A 19596-nucleotide genomic window follows, 5' to 3' on the forward strand; every position below is an offset into this window, starting at 1 on the left:
CGGAAAGCTTCTTTTCCTTAAATGACTGTTTCTAACAAAATTGTTTGCATCTATACATGACAAATATATATTAAATTTAAAACGTTGCTTGAAAATATGAATATATATTTTCATTTTTATGCTATAATGATATTTTTCAGCATAATTTAATATTTTTTATTATGAATAAACCATAAAAGTTTTTAGAGAACGCAATAGTAATAAAATTATTACCTTGCAGAGACAGTAGGTTATTTTGAAGTAGGAGACATGAAACTTGAGCTATACCCTCGCTGGATCTCGAACCTCGGACCTCTCGAATACGCGCCGAATGTGCTGACCATTAAACTACGAAGGCATGCTAAGAAGGTGGGAGAAATACCTTATATACTCCCCCTTTTAGAGGGCGACTGAGTATTAGAGGACTGAATCGGCAGATCCTGCTAGTGGAGAATCATCATCCACCACCTCTTTTTTTTTAGTTCGGGTGGCACTGTAGAGATATTTGCAAATCATTTATTTAATTTGTTTTAATTTACGATTTAATTTTTTAAATTTTATTAATTTATATTAGTAAAATATATAATTGTTTTTATTTACTGTGTAAGATTAATTTATATTAAAAGTTAAAAAAAATGGAAAAATTGCTGTTGCTTCCCCATAGGCTTATTATTCTTTGAACTTACGAAAACAACAACTTTCCTCTTTTTTGTAGAAGCAAAAAATTAAATATATAAATAATGGGAATAAAAATATAAAGGAATCCATGCATCGAGGTATCTAGAAAATTTTAAATATTTCTAAAAACAGATATATGCAATTTTACACCACGAAGGCTCGCTAAGAAGGCGGGAGAAATACCTGATAAAGTAAAGCGCCATATATTGATAAAATTTTGTATTATTATTTTTTTTTTGTTTGTTTCGCCAGAAAAATCACCCCTTTTTCATATATATCCATAGTCACATTCCGGGTCATTATTTTGACCAGTGGTTCTTTCTTTGCAGCCTTTTGAAAGTGGGACTTTAGTTATAAACACCCTATCTATAAGTAAAACGGAAAGTCCTGAAAACTAAAATGTATAGTATTTGAAAGTAGTTTGAATTATTATTATTATTTGAAATTTTATCTTAAAATAGTACAGTTTTCTGAGTTTGCTGTTAACTTTATAGCAGCTTTTTACATTCTTAAATATTGTTCATAACTCAAAGAACTCCTTCATAAGAATTACACAGGATTAGTCAATTACGAATTACTTCTGTGGAGCTTCTAGCAATTTTACGTGAAACACTCTGAATTCCGCACAGAACCAGCTGAAAAGCAATCCTATAAAAGACTTAACTCTTAAACTTCAGTTAAACAAAATAGAGTTTACCATAGCGTTTTATCCAGTAAATGTAAACACACCAGCTATCAAATTAACTAACTTTATTAAACAGGCTATCTGAACACGTGTTTGAAAATTTAATCACTAGTCAAGGAAATTTTCGTCTGTTTTCCCTTCTGTACTATTTTGAAATTAGCGGCTTATATGATTTGAAAGTCGTGTCAGGTTGAACTTAAATTCCATAACTCTTTAGAAAATTAATAAACTTAACCACATGATACGGAATATGTTCTACAAGCGCTCGAGGAAACGCCGGAATAATTCAAAGTACCGAGCCTGAGTCAAGGTTAAAAAATTACTAGCAATTAAATTTTATTTTCCCCTTAATCATAAATGCTAACTTTGTTATTAATTTGGCCACGAATTGGTATTATATGTATCAAGAAGTATTCTTATACGTAAATATTTTGAAGAAAAACTTTCAGAGATGTTTACTGTCTTCATTTTGCGGATTTCCCGTCCTAACAAAATGGGAAATTCTGCACATTAAGGAAAGATTTGTTTCAAGCCTCGCGCGCAAGCGATCAGGTAAAACAAATGTACAGCTATATCTTCAAAAATGAAGTTAGTGCTTTGTTAAATAGCTGGATAAGTCACCGAGTGGAGTTAATTTATGATAAAAAAATGTTCGATTTTTCATTTTGTTTTACCACCGAATACGAACACTTCATTTTAAATATGATTTAATGTTTCATATATTTAATATCTTGATAGATTAATTTCTTATTTTTGTATGCCGTGATTACCTTGCAGTTTGCTTTTATTCCTATTCATGTGTATATGAAATTTTCTTAAGTGCACATCTTAAAACTTTATGAAATTTTATTGGTAAACGGTTCAAGGTAACAGACCGCAATCTGAAACATAAAGCCTACAGTTTTAAATATTTTATTTTGCTATAAAATTACGTGTTTAAAAAAGGAGTATAAAATATAAGTGTTTAATGAAAATATATATTTAAAAATAAGTTTTTAATTGTTCACAATTCTATTTATTCCTTTAAAATTGCTAGAATTATGTGGCTTTGGTTTAAAAAAGAACAAATGGAAAAAATATGTCTTAAATGTTTTTAAAAACATCTCTTTCAGAAAGATAAAATTATTTCATGATATTTCAGCTTATGCATATTTTAATGCTTACATATTTTAATGCTAAAGTTTTTCCAGTACTGGGGAATGGTTGCTGGATGACTCTTTTATTACTCTGTTTGGTTCTGTAAAATTTATTTTTACAGAAAGGTGAAGGACGAAAAGTTATTGAGATTCTTTTGAAAACTTTATTAATTATTTTCCATTATTTCATATGCAGTGCACACTTTCTTGTGCATTTTTATTGGAATTTATCTAATAATAACTTAATTCCACAGTTACTTTTACAATAATTAGTAAGTAAATCTATTTCAAAACCTATCAGTTGTTAGTGTCTTCAGTATTTTGCACAAAATTCAAAATACCTTCAAAATTTTCATTTCGACATTTATATAAAATCTTATTTCAGCTAATAGAATGTGTCCTTTGTGAAAAAACAGGATGTAAATACCAGAACTAAGGAATAATATGGAAGTAAGAATCATCAAGTTTCGAACTACAATGAAGTCCATCAGTTTGACTCATTGAGTACTGTTACTCAAAGATGTAATATGTAATATTTATACTATGCACACTCGGTCGCAAAAGTAAATTCGGAAGTATTCTAAGATGATGGTTTTATTACCTTCTTTACATTTTAAATCAAAATAAGTATTAGAAGGCATTTAATTTGTGAGATTGCTCTGACTGTTAGTGAAAATTACTGCCTGGAGTTTTAAAATGAATATTTCTCTGTGAATAAATAAATATATGAAAATCAGTTTCTCAATTAACTTACCGACAACGGTCACGGATAGAGCAGAATGTTGAGTTCTAGCTTTCCTGAAGTCTACTCTACATCTATACAATCCTTCATCTTCCAGTGATACTTTGTCTATTTGTAGAACGGCTGGCTGAGGAACTGAGCTGAAGTAAGCCCTTCCTGTTAAAGTTTCACTTGTAGCATGCCTAGCTTGACCCAGTTGGCCTCTTCGTGCATCTAAACTGTAAATAGGTGTAGCTACCTCATCCTTATACCAAAGTACTAAATATACCTCATCGTCAGAAATCGGAGATGTAATGTCACATGGCAGAGACAGGCGCCCTCCCGATACAGCTTGCATTGGGACAGGTATTTCTGGAAGAAACGAATTTGTTAGAAAATCAGTAGTAAAACGTTAAAAATTTTAAAGTTGAAATCTTCGAAATTTCACTTCATGCAGAGATTTTAAATAGTAGCAACACCAGTAAAATACTTTGCTAAATAATATTATTAAGGGATTATTTTGATTTATACTAAAATTAATTTATGATAGCATTAAAACTTGAAATTTAATCGTTTACAGAAAATTACCTTAAGAAAAATAATCCTTATTTTGTTTAGACGGTGAAAAATTACAACATTACATATATTATGCAAAGAAACACATTTATGCAGTTTTACAGCAGCCTGTAACTGTCGTAAATGGTTTCAATGTAACATTCACTTACATGAAAATAAGATTTGATGCTTTGAAAGAATATATTAACGAAATAGAAAGCATATTAAAATTCCATGTTAGAAATTTTAGTTCCAGATAGTTTTAAAATAAAAATATACTTGCAAAACGAATACACAATGCATTTTTACTTTGGTTGCCTTAGTGGAAGAAGGATAGTGTCTGCTTCTACTAGATGTGCTAAATACTGTCTAAGATAAGTGCCACGTTTTAAAATGTTAACAGATGAGCAAATTCAACCTTGAATTTTCCCGTCTTATTTATTGAATTAAAAAATAAATACTTCATTTATATAGAAAAAAAATCGTTGTAATCAGTCGGGGTTTGAGTAAAAGAATTAACCCTTTGAAAGCCAAAACGCCCGAAAAGCCTTTCATTCAAACGACCACGACCGCCCGAAAGAACCGAGATTGCGATGTTGTTTTCTTCCCTCTTTCTAAGGCATGCAGTAGCAGATGCAATTTCTTCGAATGCATTGTATCAGTTTATTGCAAACAACGTGCCCTAAAAGGGTAATGGAAGCTTTCTTTCTAGGAAGTAGAAAGGATGTCATTTGAAATCTTCACATCTCTTTGTGCGTTAATGGACGGTAATGGAGAGGGACGAGAGTTTCTGTATTCTAAGCATACATGTTAACGAATGGTTTGGTTTTTCCAAGAGTTAAACATTCTTAAGGACATCTATTTTTATTTATTTCGATTACATATTTCATACTGTAAAACCCACTGTTCACTGCCATTGCATAGTATTTCTTCCCTGATGTTTTCAATACTTTACTGTAATTTCAGGAATGGTTTTTAATTCCATGTAGTCACCAAATGAATGTAAATATTCAACTAAAATATAGTTCGGATGGTTATAATAATAAACCAACGGATTCCGGACCCTACAGATATATCTAAATTCCTAAGAGTTTCGAATTTTTTTATTCTTTTAGGCATTAGATCTGAAATAAAACCTACTTTTAAACCTTTTTCTTTCACTTTTTTAATATCTTCGATTATTTTGTTGGAAATTTTACTTTTGAAATACCTCCTTTCCAGGAATATTTTAAGGCTAATCCTCTTGCTGTTCATTTATCATATTTTGTAAAGCCCATATAAAGTCAAGATTAAGCATTTTTGAGAAGGTTCCGAATCCAGAAGTTTTTTAACGTACCTGCCGTTGCGCCTATGGCACCTAATGTTTCAACTTTTGCAGTCACTATTTAGGCAAGAATTAAAAGAGGCGAAATCCTTCGTCTTTGTTCTGATTGTTCCTTGTCTTTGTTCCGTAGCTCATCTCTGCTTTATTAAGTTATTCTTTCTCCATTTTGAATTTTTTTTTGTATGAGTTTTGTTAAAAATATACAAAAATTAGGTGGCTCGTCATGTGTGAATTTTAAAGAAGCACCTTTTTCATTTTCATATGCTGTTCTCATATTTTCTCCTTGATAATCAAAAAGATAAATGCTCATTTTAAAATCATGTTTTATTAATATGGAAAGAAATTTATTATAATGTTCTTCCACAAAATCATTATCCACTTTTCCATTTCTTAACAAGTTGTTATCTGATTATTCTTTGCATTCAAAACCTTTGCAAATTTTTTGAATTACCTTCTTTAAAAGATCTAATCTATTTTCTAAGCCCTTACCGATCAGCAGTTTTGAAGAACCTCTTATTTTATGTAAGCTTTCCAAACACATCTCAAAAACATTTTCTTTTTTACCATTATCTTCTGTAGTAGATCTCTTTCCTGAATTTCAGCTTGAGTCAAATTTTTAGCCAGAGAAATTTGGCTATTCAGTCGGCTTCTTTCTTTACCTAATCTTGTTTTTAAGTTACTGTCTTCCATCATTTGATCAAATATTTTCATCATTAAGAATAGTAAACAATTCTGAAAGTAGATTTAAATTATACTCTTCTAAAGAACCAATATCTAATTCTTTATTAAAAATCAAGTTTCAATTCGTACATTTTATGGCTTCTAAAATCTTTTTCATGCTTTACTTTCTTTCTTCTTTTTAAGTATCAGCCCACCAGCGGCCGAGCGGTAAAGACGCTGAACACTGGTAGTTCGGTCCGAGGTTCGAATCCCGCGAACGGGCTGGCTGCATGGGCGTTTTCGTGGTTTTCCCCATGTGTAACGTGTATACGAGCCAGTTTCCCTTAGAAAGTCCTCCACGAAAGGCATCCCTCCCCTCAGGCAGATAGCCCTAGCGTGCTTTGCCATAATTAAATACACACACCAAATACACACTTTTTAAGTATCATTAGTTTATAACAAAAATAAATTTACTTTATTCTAACATTCCTTTCTATACAAACGTATACCGAAAGAACAGATCAAAAAGATAAATAACAAAAAAACATACAAATGATATCTGTATAATCTCTATATATAATAAAAGAAAGAGTCTGTGTGTATTTCGTTCGTGCTGCGCGTAAGCTAATAGACCCAACGCTACGAAATGTGGTATATAGTAGGTGCATCTAGACAAGAGCCAGTGCGTCTCGAAGCGATTTTTTCAAAATTGGAATCAGATTTTTTTTTTAATTTTATCTTTTCGATTTTATTACTTCATTTTGAATATTTCCATTCTTATAGAAATATGGTTTTAAGAACAGCTTTTCATTCAATTGTATGCTGCTGGCTGTTGAAAATCAGAACTGTTGCCATTTGGAAGAAATGAGGGCGATAATTCTCTGCAGTTTTTAAATTTAATGTTTCTCTTGGATACTGGACGTTTGTCGAGAGAAGGCAACGGGAAGTTGGTTAACTTATTTATTAGGATAATTAATATATGTATTAATGGATATTACTTATTTCATTGTAATTTTGTTATATGTTATATGTTTTGTTATATGTAATACATTTTTTAAAATTTTTATTTTTAAAAATATGTTTTATGTTGTGCTGTAGAGTAAAATTCTGCGCAGTTCTTAAATTTAACGTTTGGTGTTCCCTTCAGGCATTTTTTCGGTACATTTAAAAACCAGACAAAAGCTGGCAGCGTAGCTGCTAGTAGATCAAATAAGACATTATGATAAAGAGGAAAACATTACAAGTCCGAATCATACCCTCTCATGTCTATCCGCCTATTCAAGCTTGTTTTTGTAGGGGAATTTATATCGGGAAAAACTAATGCTTTAATGAATTCACTTCGGAAAATTTTAAATTACGATTAACAACGCTGAAAATGTACATGGAGAAAAATATTTAGATTTAGTTTAAAAGTTTAGAAGTTTTAAGGATATTGAAAGAGAAGATATCGTATATTTAACAACCGGAAAAAAGTTACAAAAAATTGTTAGGAAAATATTAAAACCATTTTTTAACAACAGATGTCTTCTGTACAATTAGCAGATTTAGATACGTATAATTAGATAGTATAATTGTATATGATTATTTCCTTGCTGAAGATCAGACAAATTGAATAATGCATAAAAATTAGACACAAAAAATACGTCCATCAATTATCTAGTGCAAGCTTATTACGTTTTCCCTAAACAAATAAGGCTGCACTATAATTACAGATATTTTATACTTTTTGACAATCAAAAGAAATGCAGTAGGTCATGCAAGAAATCGATGGGAAATTAGGAAGAGAAAAATTTACTGAAATGTACAATAAGCATATGAGGAAATCTATAAATTATTCATGTTTGATTTTAAAAATCCTAAGATGAGACGCAGAAAAAATGTTCATACTTAATTTTTAAAATTTTTTATTGGAAAATTAGAATCTCTCACAAAATTTTCTAGCTCAATTATTGATGGCTTTTAATGTATAATTTGTAAATAAAGTCATCTGTAATTAAAAAGTCAATACGAAAGCTTTTGGAATTGCTAATTCAGGTAAGTATTTTAATTCTTTGTTTGTTTTATATGTTTCATACTTTGTTTGTTTCATACTAGAAAAATTATATTACGTTTGTGCAACGCTCAAGGTGTTCCCACTCATCATTTATTATCGCAACATAGTTGTTCAATATTCTAGCTTACAAGAAACTGTGCTTCAGCCAGTATATCACAGGTTAATTGTACAATGTTGAAATTTTGTGTATGGGAGTGTTATACACAAAACTTCAATCCGCTTTTTTAATGCAATAGGCAGAACCAAACATGTATATATACCCACTCTCTTACCCGGCTTAAAATATTCCTCATCCGGCCTTTAGTTTCGCAATCATTGGTCATAATAATGTGCTTCCAAGTACAAAAAATATTTGAAATCACGAAAATATTTATGTTTCGGCAATATCAAATTAAAAAAAAAAAAAAAGCTGACAAACAGCGAAATCTACTTTTTAATGCGACCTCCCGGTTTCTGAAATTTGGAAAATTTTACTATCGTTACAAAAAATAAAATTGTAAGAAGTTCACCTTGTTTTGAGGAATTGGTTAATAAGGTTAGAATAATTCGAGGAAACAAGTTTAGCAAAAATTTTATAGTATAAAATAAAATAAAAAAGTAGGCGTTCAAGGAAGTTGTGTTTTGTCCACATCTCATTTTTTAAATTTAGATCATTATCTCATAATTTATTTTGGAATTTAAGTTTCAGGTTCTACCGGAAAAAAAACGTCGTATCCAAACACTTCTCGACAAAGGTCCAGTATCCAAAAGAAACATTAAATTTAAAAACTGCACAGAATTATCGCTTTAATTTTTCCGAGTGGCAACAGTGCTGATATCAGCAACAATGGCTGCGTGCCATTGTTGCTGTTATAATAAGAAAGAATTATCGATTTGATGCGATTTCATCAAAAAACATAAAATTTAAAAAATCTCATTCGAATTTTGAGAAAATTGCTTCGAGGTGCATTGTATCTTGTCTAGATGCCACCCTATGTACCAAATTTCGTAGTACTGGGTCAATTGGCTTACGCGTAGCACGCATGAAAGACACACCCCATACACAGAGAGACAGACACACCATTCCTTTTATTATATGTATACATATATTGTAATTCTTATGAATTTCGTAGCATTTTACGCATCTTTAACGGTTGTAATTAATTAGTTTTCAATTATATCTCTCAATACATATATACACATAGTGATTTGTACAAAATTAATAAAATAAATGGTTGCATATTAAGAAAATTAAATTTAATATAAATAGAAAACTTTATCGTTAATATTACCTTACGTTTTTGATAAAGTATTCTTAATGCGATATTCACAGAACTTAAAATTTTTAAATTATGGGAAGTTCAACTTAATATTCGACTCGGAATTTAAACCTTTACTAATTACACTTACACTTTCTATTTGAAACTAACGCAGAATTGCATTAATTTAAAATACAATGGTTTAATTTCAAAAGACCTGAAATTGAAGGTCAAATCCATTAACACCATTTGTAAATATGTCGAAACTATTTGACGAAGCATAGTGTATTCGAAAGATAAACTGAAGCACTTCGACACCGCCTGGAGCGAAAATTCTGCCTAAACAGAATGCTACATATTCCAAATAAATATTAAAATATAAAGCAGTATGTTTCTTATTTTAAAAATATGGAAAATCATTCACATATTTCTATCCGTTCAAGTAAATGTTTTCATACTTTTCTGTTTTTAGAAAATTATGTTTATTCTCGTAAAGGAGAGAAATATTGTTAAAGTTTATATTTTTAATTTTTATATTGTTTTTACAAAGAAAATGTAACGTTTTTATTACTATTAGCATTTCCAGGTGAACTTATTCTTATCGCTCTTCCAGTTCTCTGCATTTCATGTCTTGGGGTGAAAGAATAAGCATACCGAAGAAGGTGTTAGTACGAAATAAGTTATTCAGGCGTTAATAAGAACATATTTTCGCTAAGTTGATTCTTTCTCCTCTCCCTAGTTGTTAGATATTTCTTAATTTCATATGAATATTCAGAGTTATCTAATGGTTAGAGATAAATTTCAAAATCGTGCTAGTGAAAGTTCGGGTTAGAAAGGGAATAGATGATTTATGTATTTCTCTGCATTTCTTACAAAATTAGCTTTCAGATAAGCTAAAATAGTCAAGAACTAATAGCCTGTCTCCTATTTCTAAAACGAATATGAGTTAATATCGGTGTTGCCGTACAGCATAATTAAATATAAGAAGCATGACTATTATATTACAAATTACAGATTCAAAGCTGTACATATAGACTCAATTTTTCAATTACAGTGCTCGAGAATGAAAATGCAACACCAAGAAGGAGTGATCAGAAAGTGATGAAATTTGGAAAAAAGGCAGAGACAGCAAGCAGCAATAAGTGATCTTTATTTCAAAATGATAGTCAGAATACAGAGCGAGAACGGCATTGGCTCAGTAGGATTAGGATTAGGAACGGGGAGCGTAGGCACCACCCCTTTACCGTTATGGTTAATTGGTTTAGCGCCACGTCCTCCAATATCCAGAGCAAGGCCAGAATTAGGCCACACGTGAGACTCGCACCAGACGCCCAGACCCAGCACCCTATTCATCCGGGTAGCAGTCCAGCCGACCAAGTGCTCCCGAGGAATACTCTAAGCCAAAATGCCGGGTCCACTCTTAATTTGTTTCCAGGAATAGAAGGTACAGTGCAAAACAAGGGCAGAATCTTTACATAGGTTAACATACAATTACATATTTGATCACAATAAGATTATAGAATTATGATATAAAAGATACCTGGTTATCCGCCAAACAGTATGTCTATTACAATAACATACATATGCAAAATTTGGTTAAGAGTAGTAACAATTTGTGCGGCTACTCGTATTTGACAAATTACCTTTTAAATATAAATCTTACAATTGCACTTATATGTGTCATGTTGTTTAGATATAGATTACAAAATATAAATATGCAGACATTGAATATGAGTTATAACAATTAATAAATTATTCTGCAAATTAAGCGCTATTCACTTTGTACATATTACTGTTTGAAATTTAAATCCTACAAGTACGCTTATGCGTTATGTATTCAAATCATACATGATGCTGCAAGGATACATTACTAATATTTAACTTACCATTACATATACATAAACACATGCACATGTAAACTCCTGTTAAGAGTATTGACAATTTGTACAGATTATGGGCTACACGTGTTTGGCGTATTACCTATTTTTAAAAATAAATCTTACAATTACACTTAATTATGTCATACAAAATGGTAAAAGATTACAAAATACAAATTGCAATTATTGATAATGAGTAGCAGCAGTTTTATGCATTATTCTGCTGATTATGGGCTACTCATTTTTACATGTTACCGTTTTAAGTTTAAATCCTTCAAGTACATTCATGCTTTGTAAATTCAAAACGCACAAAATGCTACATAGAAATATTACAATTACTTAATCAGTCACTGCATATACATATACCAAATCATATGTTAACCTATTACTAAGTATAGGGACAATGTACAGATAATGGGCTATTAGTATTTGACATTTTACCTTACAGGACACTTACAAGTCTTACAAGGACACTAATTTGTGTCATACAAATTAATTAAGGAAATATTATACAAATATGTAAACATTGATAATGAATAACGACATAATCAGTCATTGTATATGCATATACCAATACATATGTTAACGTTTTGCTAAGTAGAACAAGAGAGTGCTTTGTGATACTTCATAGCACCACCGCCACATGGCAATATTACATTATAAACACTGAAAAAACGAAATACCACTCATATATACCGCACACATTGAAATGGACTTTTGTAATTGGGCTAAGACGATGTGCTTACTCATAAATTTTCAAATCTTTTGACAGATACAATTATTTATATACTTGCATGCTATACCATACAGAGCTTTTTCATTAATTGAGTATACATATATACTTAATCGTAACATGAATTTGCATAGAAACATTGGACATACGAAAACATAGAACATTGGCTATACACAAAAATTGCACGTTAAATCTTTATAAAACATGATACTTAATCATTACCTCTTAATATAATGCGCAAGGTTATTCATGCACCATACCAGTTACTACTTAAAAGGAACATAATACTCAAGCAAAACATAGTTGAAATATTGATACACATATTATTCTCAATTGCAACATTACTTTCCTAAAAGCAAAACACTTACTTTTGTTTCATTATATTACTGCTAATAGAAATTGTTACTGTTAAAAAATACTGTACCATAAAATACTACATAGTTATATTAAGCAATTAGAACGTAATATCGCATAACTTAAATACATTACATTGATTCCACATTACAATTTTTCTTTTGAACTCAATTAGAACATAATAGAAAATGTTACTGTTAAGGAGAGAGATGCGTCTGTAGAGGATTTAGGGGACAATGCAGTATGTTTCTTATTTTAAAAATATGCAAAATATTTTTAAAATATGCAAAATATGCACATCTTCCTATTCGTTTAAGTAACTATTTTCATATATTGCAGGTTTAAAAAATGTTGTTTGTTCTCGTAAAGGAGAGAAACGTTGTTTAAGATTTAAAACAAAAATTAATTTTTATATTCTTTTGACAAAAGAAAATGTAAGGTGTGTCATACCCCATGTGTCATGTTGATATATTTTCCAATGTGTCATATCAACATGACAAATGGGGAAAACCATGAAACATCCTATGAAGCCTGTCTATTCGCCGAGGGATATATCCCCTGTTGAACTATCAGTGATCAGCTGTTTTACCACTCAATTTCTAGTGATATGTCTGTTTAAAGAATAAGCGCTGACTAGAATTAATGCAAACTCACATCCAACCCTAAAATTATTCGGTTTCTGAATACCGTCATATCAAAGTATTTTTCTGATTAAATTATACGTGTTTCAAATACTTAATAAACTGATACGAAATAAATTAGGTAATCTGTACCAAATTTGATTATATTAAAATAAAGATCCATTGAAAAAATTAAAACATGTTTTGTTGCTGATGCGATAGAAACATCTAGCCATCATTGAGGAGATTTATTTAGATATTCTGGGAAGCTATTGAATGCCCCAGTTGACTAACGCTTGTGGAATAAATAACTCTTTCAACATTTCCAATAGTTGAATAACAAGTGATGAATACTTCTTTCAACTATTTTCAAATCACTAAAATACAGATAATCTGAATTAAAATTAGCAAGAAAAATAGGCAATATTTAAGAGTGTATGTCGATTTAATTTTGTTACTAAGTTGAATATGACTCAAAACATGAAAATATGATACAATATTTACAGTAGTTATCAAATTTAATTCCATGAACTTTTTGTAACTGATGCTGCGGAAATATGTGAAAAATATTATCTCTATCTCCATTTTTTTGCTCCTCTCCGTGATCTCTGCAACTGTAGGATGCGGTCGGTATCACTGATGCTATGATTGGTCAATTTTGATACACTATCACCCTTGTGGAACGAAATGGGGTATCATATGAATGTCTTCTACGTCAGGAAATCTGGAAATTTGGAATATTGGTGAAACACCTAATAAAACTAATTATCTGCTATTCCACGAAAACATAATTTGGGATCGGTTACATAATTTATTTGTCTTGAAATTTTAAATATTTCACGGAATTATCCATAACCCTGTATGTATAGTATCGCAAAGATTTATTTGAAACTATAATTATCTCAGCTTATTCCCATGGGGTAAGCTGCTGAAAGTAGTATAGACAAAAAGTGAAAGATTTAGAAACAATTCCACAAAGTCCCAAAAAAAAGCGAAATTCAAGACCAGTAAATTTCAAAATTCTCTATAAATATGTGAAATTAACCAATGTCAGAAGAATTAAAGAATGTGAAATGCTAAACCCTCTAAAAATACAAAAACACACTAAGAAAAAATAAATAAAAATACATTTCAAATTCAGTAATATGTATCTAATTAATTTCATTTTGCTTCATTTTACATTTACAATTTTTACTAGTGGAAATTACACTGCATCGGGGAGGAATTCGATATTTTCAGTGAACTATTATAGTTAAATAATTTTGAATGGCTAATCAGCTAATTTCGGATAACAGAACCGCAGTGGGTTTCAACAAAGGGGGGGGGTTTAAGTTGAATCTAATGTACCTCCTCTTGAAAACGTTATATCGGATTTGATTGCATTCTTCTTCCACTGTATGTCTTTGTATTTATTTTTTGTGTTTTTTATATTTTTCGAGGTTTTATTATTTCACATTTCTTTAATTCTTCTGACTTGGTTAATTTTACATATTAACAGGGAATTTTGAAATTTACGGGTATTGAATTTCACTTCTTTTGGGTCTTTGCGGAGTTGGTTCTAAATGTCTTAAATTTTCTCTCTCTCTCTCTTTCTCTCTCTCTCTCTCTATATATATATATATATATATGAAGCAAGGTAGTAATTACAATTTGGAGCAGCAGCTCTTGGTAACTTTTAGGCGAGCTTACTACATTTATATATATATATATATATATATATATATAGTGTAATTTTTGTCTGACTCAAAATGTTTCGAAGTAAGTATGCATAATACTGATATTTTCAGAATAAGGAAGAAAGATCTCTGCATATTACTCAGTTTAATACCTCATCCATTTATGTCTTCCCTTCCATAGAAATATATCCTTTTCATAACAAAATCTGCCCCAAAACTGCATTCATTTAATTGGCTTTAGTTATAACTAAAAACCTTTCCAAAGAAGTTATAAATCTTTCAAGAAGTATGATTCTAATACTTCAGTTCCTAAGAATTAGTCCGAAAGATCTTCATATAAATGAAATTCCCTGCTTTCCTTGAGATATGAATATTCATTCTTCAGGAAGTTCCCAGCGCTATTAATCTTTCGAAGTTGAATTAAGCAGCAAATAAATATGGATCTTTTCTCTAATTCCAAGCTACTGCTTGCAAAAATAACTCAGCGATGCAATGTGTTTAATGAATCTTTTACACCAAGATCAATACCACAACAATTTCTGTATAGGATTTAGTATTTGTCAATTAAGCGCTACGGCAACGCTTCCTGAATAGGCCGATAAAAATAACCCACTTGCAGCAAAGCTCAATACATGGCATAAAACACAATTAATTTGTACGGTGGAGGTTTCGCTTTTAACGTAAAGTTGTTATCGACGTCAGCTATAAATAATTCTGCTTTCTATCGATTGAATTCCTAGGAGCTTGTTCAGTCACTCGTTCCGATTGAATATAAACTTTATATTTGCTCTAGAGAGAATATCGAATGTTATTTCTTTCTGAAGGATCAGGGTTGGATGGTTAGATTTAGCGAAGTGTGTCTTCTCATTTGGAAAGAAAGCACTGAACGCTATTGAATGTTTGCAGAATGGAAAACATTCTGATAACAATTGCTAATCTCTTTAAATCAGAAAGAATTCCTTTAAGGGAAAGAACAATTCCTTAGAATATTTTAGCCACGGTAAGAATTAGTTTTCATAAAAAACACGGTCTCTTCTACCCATGAATAAATAAAGAAACGAAATTAAATTGAATAAAATATAAAAAATCAAAAGTTTAAATAAAACATTCATTAAAAAAGCCGTTAAGAAAACTGAATAAATAAATATGTTATAGCAAAATAAAAGGAAATAAAATCATCTGTTCTGTAGGAATCATACCTCATGACAATCATATATCACGAGCTTAATAAGCATGATTTTTCTATTGTTGTATTAGCACTTCTAGTGCTGATATATGACGACATGTTATATTCATTAGCAAGCAAAGAGATCATTGAAAGTAATATAAGGAAAAGAAGAATCCGTAATAAATTGATTGAATACGAAAATGAGAGCGGGGGGAATTATGCACATAGAAAGAGAGATACATCCTCGCTATAGAAAGTGGTTCATCAGTGGACCAAAGGTTTCATTAGCTACATCCAGTCCTATAAGACAAATTGATTATCTCTAGAAAACTGTAAAATTTGATAAATTGGTCGCAAAATAATTAATTTACACTGTCACATCTACAAAAGGAGGTGAATAAAAAATTTCATTGTTTTAAATAAAGTTCACATTAAGAGTTAGCTAAATAATTTTACAGGGTAAAATTGCTTAGTATAAAGATAAATTTAAGATTTTTCCTTTGAATTTCTACTGTTACTCAAATTTGTAAAAATACTTTCTTTGTATGTACCTAGACTACATAATATACTTGCAGCAAAGCTCAATACGTGGCATTGAGCTTTGCTGCAAGTACTTATTCATGTCTAAATAATATTTATATAAATGAGTATTTATATGTGTTTATATGCCTACCGTCTGTACTTCTAATGTTCATCTAATGTTCTTTTAATGCTATAATTTTATTAGATACAGAATACATCCGCAGAGTTAGCAGCGATTCCTTATTAGGTTAACGCTAGGGCAAGAACCTATTCCGGGTTTCTATTCTGTTCTGTATTTTCAAAACAAATTTTATTTTCCTAAAACCGAATGTTTTAGTACAGACTTATTGATTTCTTAAAGACAGAAGCTTCTAACGTTGTTTATTTAATTATATATAATACGTGCATCACTATTCTAAACAATCTAGGTTTTTTTTGTGGTAGTGGTTGTCTCAATGATGATGACTATCTGAGATGGAGATTATTGATTTTTCTATCTTAAATAATTCTGATCAAGATTCTTGGTGCCTGTTGGAGAAATGTACCTAAATTACACAGAAACATACCTGAAGTAGAAGTGAAATATATTCGTGCATTTGTAGTCTTTGAATCTTTAAAATCTTTTCTCAGTGATTTATAATCAGTTTTGGTTCTCCTTAAATTTACGATGTTGTTTACACTTTATGTGATTATTTATTATTGACTGCTTATTAGAGTTATTTTTAACTTATAAGGTATTTTCTCCCTTTTTCCAGTATGCCTTCGCTGTGTAACGGTAGCACACTCAGGCGTGTGTTCAAGAGGCCAAGGTTCGAGTCTCAGCGAGGGAATTACTCATTTTTCATGTCTCCTGCTTTAATCAAAATGCTAATGACTCTACGAGTGGCGCCCGAACTAAAATATGGTGGACAATAATTCGTCACTATCAGGATTTGGTGATTCAGTTCCCTAATCCCTCGTCGCTTTTTAAAAAAGAGGGAGTATATTTTAAGGTGATATATATTTTCTCCCTCCTTTGTAGCACGCCTTTATGGTGTGATGCTAGCCCACTTGGAGAGTATTCGAGGGATCAAGGTTCGAGTCTTGGCGACGGCATTGCACATCACGTCTTTTGCATCGAAACATCTTATGTCTCTGCAAACTGTTTATTTAGAATATTTTCAAGCCTTCAGTTTGTGGTTTTCATATTTTTTCTTTAATAATGCGTTCGAATATTTACTACACATCACTTTATTACTTCAAAAATTTATTTTTGATTTCATTTAAAGCAAATATATCTATTCAATTTTTCAAGTTTACTAACCTGTTATTAAACGAAATTAATTAGCCTTTTACCGTCTTTGTTCCCAGCGCATCGTATGTTATTATGCTTCAGTCTGTCTTCGAGAGTTCACCGACCCGAATGTGATACAGAACTGAAATATCACTGCATCTGCAAAGGAAAATTTTTTAAAAATTTTAAATGCGCATAAAAAACTTTGAATGCCTTGTAGATTAAGTGAGTGGAGTGTCTTGAATGTTAAACTTTCTGTTGTGATCGTTATTCCCTATTGCATTCCAAAGAAAAATGTGCTTTATTACAACGCAGGTAAAATGTTCAGAAATGTTTACACAGTGCAAGCGGCTTAACATTTTGCATGTATGACAAGAGGATATAATAAGGTCTGTTACCAAAATTCTTAAATTTTCTATTTCAGTATTCTGTGAAAGTAATTAAGTATGCAGATATACACAACAGCAATAAGCCACGGTTCTCAGGAGCCCAGGATGCCTGCCGCTCCGAACGTCATTACGTCATAGATGGCATAAGAAGAAAATAAAACGGCCGCTTGATGTGTTGCCGGTACTGTCTTGGATCACGTGAAACCCGGATGTGATGTAGCCATCTTGGATCTAACCTGATATATAATATAGACCAGGACGCTAGGCGTGACAATTTTACTGTTTGTGACAAGGATAATATGGTTTCAAAGTTTTATTTTTGTGGCAACGACGAATTTTTTTCGGCTTGTGGCATCGACCTCTTGAATCACATGCATAGGATGGCATTAATTTTAATTTATATTCCTTTGTTATTTTTAATTTTTTAATATATCATTATTTTTAACTATTTAATCTGTAATTATTTGCAACTGAGAATCTCAATATTTAGTATGTAGAGATATTAGGTTATTTCGAAGCAGGAGAGATGAAAAATGAGCAATGGCTTCGCCGGGATTCGAGCCACGGACCTTTCGATACGCGCCGAGTGTGCTGACCACTACACCACGAAGGCATGCTAAGAAGACGTGAGAAATACCTTATGTACTCCGCCTTTTAAAGGCAGACGGGATTAGGGGACACAGTCGCCAAACTCTAGTGGCGGAGAATCATCACCCACCACCTTTTTTAGTTCGGACGCCACTGTAGAGACATTAGGTATTTTTGAAGTAGGAGGCAAGAAAAATGAGCAATGCCCTCGCCGGGACTCGAACCATGGACCTCTGCTGACCACTACACCATGAATGCATGCTAAGAAGGTGGGAGAAATACCTTATAAGTACTTAGTCATTTTTACTCAATTTCGCTTTTTATTTTAACTAATAACAACAACTCTTTCATAAATTTTATAAAGCTAGGTTTCGAACTGAGAACATCTCTCATGAGAGACGCTTAAAATAATTTAAGCTCATTTTGTTTCATTTGACTTTGCAAAAAGGTAAACCTAAATAATTTAAATTACCTTCTGAGGATTCAGGAGTTAAAATTTTCATCGTAGAATAATTTCAATTTCTAGGAAAATGATTTATTCAAGCTAACCTTACGCTTATGACACTGATATAATTATTTGCTAAAATGTTTCAAATGCTCTAATCTCTGAAAAACTACAAGTACTATAACCTGTATCTTGTAATATAAGCTCATCATATCTTATTATAAACATATATTAAGAGATACTTATGAATGTAACATGAGATAACCTTCGAGCACCTGGAAAATGTGTTTCATTGAACGAACAGAGCACTTACACCTTCTTAATTTTAAAGAGATATTATCCGTAAGTGCACAGGAAATATTCAACGCGCGTGAATAATTAGAGGACATGTGTTCGGATTAATGTGTAATATAAGGGCGAAATTTATCTGCACGTGAATTTAAAAGACACTAACTGCTTATCATTTTAACGCAATTTAAATGATGTGCGCAGTAAATGTAAATTAAAGCAGTACTGAACAATACGTTATTAGGAATACATTTCAATCATGCTAATACATATTAATTAAATCTACGTTTTTAAATGTTATTTATTAACATAATTCTAGCACTTGATGCTAAATGAAAGCCCAAAGATTCTTTTTCTTTAATTGATCAATTTCTTTTTAACTTTAAGCGAGACGGACTTTATTAAATTCCTCTCGCTTAAAGTTATAGAAGTATATTTATTAAGTTCTTTACTTTATTAAGTTCAAGAATAAAATATCTTCAAATCCGAAACTTAAATACTTATTCTTTATGCATATTTAATGGTTCTTTGATGCACGGTATTTAATGGTTCTTCTGATGTTCCGTAAATAAATGATGCACGATTTCTTAAACAAAAGAAACAACGAAGTTTTAAAATTAAACGGCTAAGACAC

At 31.1% G+C, this 19596-nt stretch overlaps 1 protein-coding gene across 1 annotated transcript in view; it reads right to left on the reverse strand.

The window, feature by feature from the left end:
• LOC118181355 (kin of IRRE-like protein 3) overlaps positions 1-19596 on the reverse strand; it is an 832813-nt gene that overhangs the window by 388957 nt on the left and 424260 nt on the right. Inside the window, exon 2 of the mRNA XM_085813987.1 lies at positions 3233-3571. Within this exon, the coding sequence (XP_085670113.1) occupies positions 3233-3571 (339 nt within the window). The remainder of the gene's footprint in view (positions 1-3232; positions 3572-19596) is intronic.

Source organism: Stegodyphus dumicola, chromosome 3, assembly GCF_044657685.1.
Source record: "Stegodyphus dumicola isolate Sdum_Otavi_A_Nest chromosome 3, ASM4465768v1".
Taxonomy (NCBI): domain Eukaryota; kingdom Metazoa; phylum Arthropoda; class Arachnida; order Araneae; family Eresidae; genus Stegodyphus; species Stegodyphus dumicola.